The following is a 6,000-nucleotide window of genomic DNA, read 5'->3' as shown; positions in this document are numbered from 1 at the left end:
GCTTAGTCAACTCGTTCCAACATAATACTTAACTATCATTCGGTCCCTTCACTCCCCATGTAACCCATATGACAATATAAATTTTAATATAATAAAATTACTACCCCTCGGTATTTATTCCCCGTACCATTCAAATCAATTGAATTTTAAAAACGGGTAAATCTAATCAATTCAATAAATGAACCGGTAACACAAAAATCGATTTTAAAGATAGAACGCATAAGGCATGCCACTTATATAAAAAAAAAATATATATTATCTGTGATCGTTTGTTCATGAGTCGTGTTCAAAGACAACTTAACCGCTTATCCGCTTACGCCTATGGAGTACGAATACTGCGATAGGCACTAGTGGATTGGGCACTAGGCACCAAAAGCTAAGTATTATTAGTGCGACGGGCTGCGCGCGGACTGTTACCGTGAGAATTTGTAGAATTACATATTAAACAGTGTTCAGTGATTTAAATAGGTGCTATTAAGTTTAAGTTGAAAAATATTAATTTACACTACATTGAAAAATATATGTTGAAATAGTGAAAATCTGACAACTTTATGGCAGTTACAACCCGGTTATTATAACCACAACTTGTGACAATGTCTTATAATTCCACGCTTGACGGCTTCTGTGGAACACCTTTTTGGGTAAGTGGGTCTTCACTTTTCTAAACATGTTGTCCTAAAACGTCTTCGCTTTTAAACAACATGGGTTCATATATAAATTTTAAATTTACTATGGCTATGTTTAATCCCTACTTATTTGTTAGGTAGGGCTATAGATTGGCTTTAGTTTTGTTCACAATTCTTTTTTTTTAGAATGTAGGTGAAAGATCATATCTTAGTATTGCTATATAGATTATACCCTTGTTTTAAACCGATTTTACCTATATTATGTCTAGTTTTGAAAATTTTGCCGTAATTTTTAAATCGTTCATACATAAATAATATTTTGCAGATCGCGTCATGAGATATAGAGTGAATCCTGTTTCGCAATAAATGTAACATAATATTCCTTCCTACAAACCCTTGCATTGTGATAACTATCTTCTAACATGTCCCATAAAAATACGGCTTTCTCACAAAATATAAATTAAAATGAAAATCATAAATTAGTTTTATGCTATTCTAATTACACTGATGTAATATATTTCGTATTTAAATGTAAGCTGTTCTAATTATAAATCTGTTCACCATAGAACATATTTTGTGAAAGTATGCAGCAGATTTTATTGAATATGTGTGGGTATGACTAATTTAAAATGTGTTGTGAGTAGAATATGAGTTTAGGTCACAAATATTTGTAAAATTTTATTCAAATATAACCACCATATATATTCACATACAATAGAAATAAATACTTTTAACTAAGATTGAGTAATAAAACATACATTTTCCTTCAATAGAAAGAAGCAAATTAATTATAGAAGTTACAAATATACCTACCCAGAATATATCTGGGCATAGAAAAGAAAGAAAAGCTGTTAATCATATTTATTTCTGGGATTGCTAAATGTAAAAATATCTTCAGATAAAAAAAAGTAAATATTAAAAGACAAGTTATTTACATCTATGATCTAAACCATTGTGCTACAGCTGAGTTATTTAAGTAATTAACCTTCAAACTATTGGCTCATGAATGAAGAATTTACATTCAAATTTCATTTAATTCTATAGACTAATTCACCCACTTAGAAGACATTGACCCCATCCCTTCCTATGTGAATCAAGTTACATAATGCTTTCTTCTAGTGACAAACATTTTCCTCAAGATACTGCCATGACTATTGTACAATAATGACATGATATTATAAAAATAAAATAAAAATCGTAAGTACTTCTGTCTAGTTCATTCAATGAAATTAATTTAGTGTAATCAGTTTTAATGTTAATTAGTAATATCAGAAAATCACAATACAGTCTAAAAAAATAAAATTCTTTGTACAATTCCAACATATAATCTTGTTGATGCCAAATGGCCATGACTTTAAACTTTTTTATGTTATAACATCATCACCTTTAAGAACCTGTTTTGTTACTATAAGCTAGTATCACTGTGATAGATATTTAAGGACTTTATACTTATTGTCTCCAAAATCATAACATTAACTCAAGCTTGTATCCTCAAAGGGTGGGCAGAATTGCAATTCATGCATAAGCATAGTTTACCAAATTTATCTGTTACATAGAGTATAATAGGGTTTTGTTATATTCGACCAGTAGTCTCATATCAGACAAACATAAATTTCAAGTGCTATGGATTTATAGGATTGAAAAAAATGTTCTATTTTCCAACATGCAATTTAAAGTCACATCCGGATTGACAAGGTCAATAATATGTTAAAATAACAAATGCAAGGACAACCTAAATATTAAATTTTTCGCTTAAGACCATATTTTTTACAAGAACAGCATTAAACTTGGTTGGAAAATGAGATAGATATTATTCACAATAGTTGGGTAGCTAGTGAATTGAACAATCAAAGCGAATAAAATATTGCAGAAATATAATGTTTTTTTTATTCTATTATAAATTTTTAATAAATAGCTTACCTGGGAGCCTGAGCTGGCTGTTTTGGTTTACTGTGTGCTTTCTTCATCACTGTAATTTCCAATATAAAATGTCCTATATAAAATATTTATAAAAGTGATTTTATTGAACTAACATTATTCTCATGTTTTTTGACGGATCATAGGTCTAATTATGTTCGCCTCTGTGATAAATAAAGTATTTTATGATATTAATTACAAGTAGTCAAAAAAAAATGATTTTAATGGATTTGTTAATTTCGTAAATTATCCGATGGAGTTCCGAAAAAGATCTATCAAGTATAAGCATTAGTGTTTACTTAAAATTAACAGTTTATTACAGTCAAAAAGATTACAATGTAAAAAGTTGTTATGCGTATTTGGAATCGTAACAATTTTCCGCGCGAAAAGCCGCCAAATATTTGTTTATGCCAAGATTTCGCCCTATACTTTTTTTTTGTTTTAAATACGATTAGTCAATCTCACGCATACCACAGTCAAATAAGATTCTTATTTATAATAATGTAGTTCCATTTAGGAAAACAAAAAGAAATGCGCTTTTGATTTCTTATAAGAACTATACAAATTTGGAACCCTATAATATAAAATATTACAAGAATCTTTTGATTATAACACGATTTCTAACTAAGTGTTAAACTTTTATTTTAATTAATTACAATCTTAATTGATACGACCGCGGTTTCCATGTTAACATAATTGCGGGAAATATTTGCTTAAGTAGGTATTCATAACTAGCAAGTTTCAACTCTCTTCAGCTTTCGTGATATTTTTCTACCATGTATTCATCATCATTATTATATTTTTTTAGGTATGAGTACCATCGTTATTTAATTTAGAATAATAATCCTATAAATATTTTAAACTAGGCGTTGCTCGCGGCTTCGCCCTGTTAAAAGACTTTTTCCGGTCTAAAAAATAACCTACATATTAATCCAGGACTATATAAGTGCCAAATTTCCGTAAAACGGTTTCTGCGTGTAGTTAACGAACATAGAATCGTCCGAAAATCATCACAAAATGTATATACATATAATAAATTTGTAATATTACTAAGATGTAAAAATGTGTTAATGTGGTTTAATGTTTAGAATCTAGATGTATGTCGGGAGTAAACGCACCTATAAGTCTCTAAATGAATTCCGATAACATTTTACACACGGTTGATATTTGTGATGTCTTGGTTCGGTCGCCTCTCATTGATAATATATACCTTGCTATTAGTATAAAAAAATTGAAAATATGTTCAGCGTGAGAACTGAGTAAAGTCACAATATATATATTAGTTTGTATTCTAACTAGTTTGGACAGTGATTATGATTAGAACCCGTCGTAGTGGCGCGTTTCCATAAAATATCTCGTACTGGAATCAGCTAAAGTACAATACGACAACTCACCCTTAGACGTAGGTCAAAGCTGGTTTGAAATAAGGCACAATACCCGCTAGTTTCTAGAAACAATAAGTTTGTCGTCACTCGTTCTAACGCCAAGCTAGTCATGACTAATTGGCCGCCCATCTCGAAAAAATTTGATGCAATTTATAGGTCCGACCAAGGACCTAATTCGGAACTCTCACGTGCCTACTATTTGATTACATCTTGTTTTTATGTGCGTTTTTACTTTTTTTATCTACTCTAAATGTGGTTTAGCAAGGTAACAAGCGGGTTACTGACGAAGCTGTATGCCTAATTTCTTAACATAGTATTTTCTATAGAGAACTCGTTACATTGTCAAAGATTTTCTTTCGATAAAGTTAACTGATGATTAATAAATGTATGCTTATCACATTGTCTCCATATTATGACTCACAGTCAAGTAAAAATCTGTAATTTAACATTACGCAAGTAATATTGTGTACTTTGGAGGCATTGGAGCACTTATCACGTAAAGATGACAGTTAATAGCAACCTCTAAAACGCTGTAGTTGATAAATGTAACGCACACCTTTTTCGAAGAAAATACGTGTCTTGATCTTGTATTTTGATAACAGTTTATGATAAGCAATATTTTGTAACTTTGACAATACCGTTTTAGGTCCATAAATGGATTGATTTTATCAGTAACATTTTTAACCAAACAATAACACCATTAGAATTTCCTCCTTGTTTCGTTCTTCTCAGTTCTGAGGGTCGTGACCACCTCCCACCAGCTACCGCCGTATAATATCACGCCATCGATCCCGACTGTTGGCCATCTGTATTGCGTCGTATAGATAAATCAAGTGTGGTGCGGATCTGATCAGACCATCGTATTGGGTTGCGTCCACGTGCTCTTTTGCCCTCTACTTTGCCGGTGACCATCAGTTTCTACAAGTTGTCGCTCTTCTTCCTGGCAATATGTCCAAAGTACTCAAACACTCGTTTGAGGCATCTGCCTCTAATCACTAATAGACTCTCTACCATCTGGTAGAGAGTCTATTAGTGATTCTAAGTTGCCTGAGTATAGAAACATTAGTTCGTCGCACCGTCCAGCTTATAGCATCTTCCTCCAACACCACATCTCAAAAGCGTCTATGCGATTCCTGTCTGTCGCCTTTAGGGCCCACGTCTCACCACCATAGAGAAAAAATTTGAAAATCAGTGTGCGAACAAGTTGCATCTGTGTAGTAAGCGAGATCTTTCTGTTCATCCATGTTTTATAAAGCTGAGACATGGCGCTCTTGGCCATTCCGATACGTCTTCGCACGTCTGCCTCGCAAAAGCCAGTGTTGGTGATTGTAGAGCCGAGTTGAATTTGTCTACTATTTCAAAACCACAACCAAAAGCCCCGCTGAGATCCAGTTGTGCGCGGTCTATGACCATGATCTTGGTCTTATCCCTATTAATACGTAGGCATAATGTGCTGCTTATCCTCTCCATTCTATTCAATAGTGAGACCATTTCGGATTCACTTGCAGCTAAGAGAGTCGTGTCATGAGCATAGCGAAGATTGGTCATTTTCACGCCAGCGATGCGCACGCCTCCATCCCAGTCGTCGCAAATCTGTCTCATGATGAACTCTCCGTATGCGTTAAACAAAATTCGAGACAAGATACAGCCCTGGCATACTCCTTTGCCCAAGCTAAAGTGTTTTGATGAGGTCTTGTCAATTCTCACCACACCTAGACCATTAGAATTATAGGGGTTATATTTTGAATTTAAATTCGTATGAAAATATTTGCTGTATCTGTTGCGATTAATAAATATTTGATTTCTTATTATCACTTCCTGTGTTCTTGTTAGGTATGTTATTTTAACGTGGGCCTAATTCAAAGTAATTTATGTCCTAGGAATTAAACAATCAATATTATTTTATACAGTAGAAATAGAGATTAATTATGTAACACAATGTGGTCCAAAATTACGTTAACAATATATTTTTTTATTCTATTATTATTATTTATTTACAATCGACAATAACGAGAAACGCTAATTGACTTCAGAATAGCCGCCTTTGGCCTAGATACGAAGCAGCAAACATT

At 32.8% G+C, this 6,000-nt stretch overlaps 1 protein-coding gene across 5 annotated transcripts in view; it reads left to right on the top strand.

Annotated features, from left to right (window-relative positions):
- The first annotated feature begins 277 nt into the window (after positions 1 to 277).
- The window catches only part of LOC115445392 (multidrug resistance-associated protein 1), a 44,985-nt gene continuing 39,262 nt past the window's right edge, over positions 278 to 6,000 (top strand). For all 5 annotated transcript variants that reach the window (XM_030171638.2, XM_030171636.2, XM_037442141.1 and 2 more), the window contains exon 1: positions 278 to 641. In XM_030171638.2, coding sequence (XP_030027498.1) covers positions 594 to 641 — 48 coding nt within the window. In that variant the 5' untranslated portion in view covers positions 278 to 593. The remainder of the gene's footprint in view (positions 642 to 6,000) is intronic.

Source organism: Manduca sexta, chromosome 24 (genome assembly GCF_014839805.1).
Source record: "Manduca sexta isolate Smith_Timp_Sample1 chromosome 24, JHU_Msex_v1.0, whole genome shotgun sequence".
Classification (NCBI taxonomy): domain Eukaryota; kingdom Metazoa; phylum Arthropoda; class Insecta; order Lepidoptera; family Sphingidae; genus Manduca; species Manduca sexta.
Note: the sequence above shows the minus strand (reverse complement) of the source record. Positions and strands in the feature narration are given on the sequence as shown.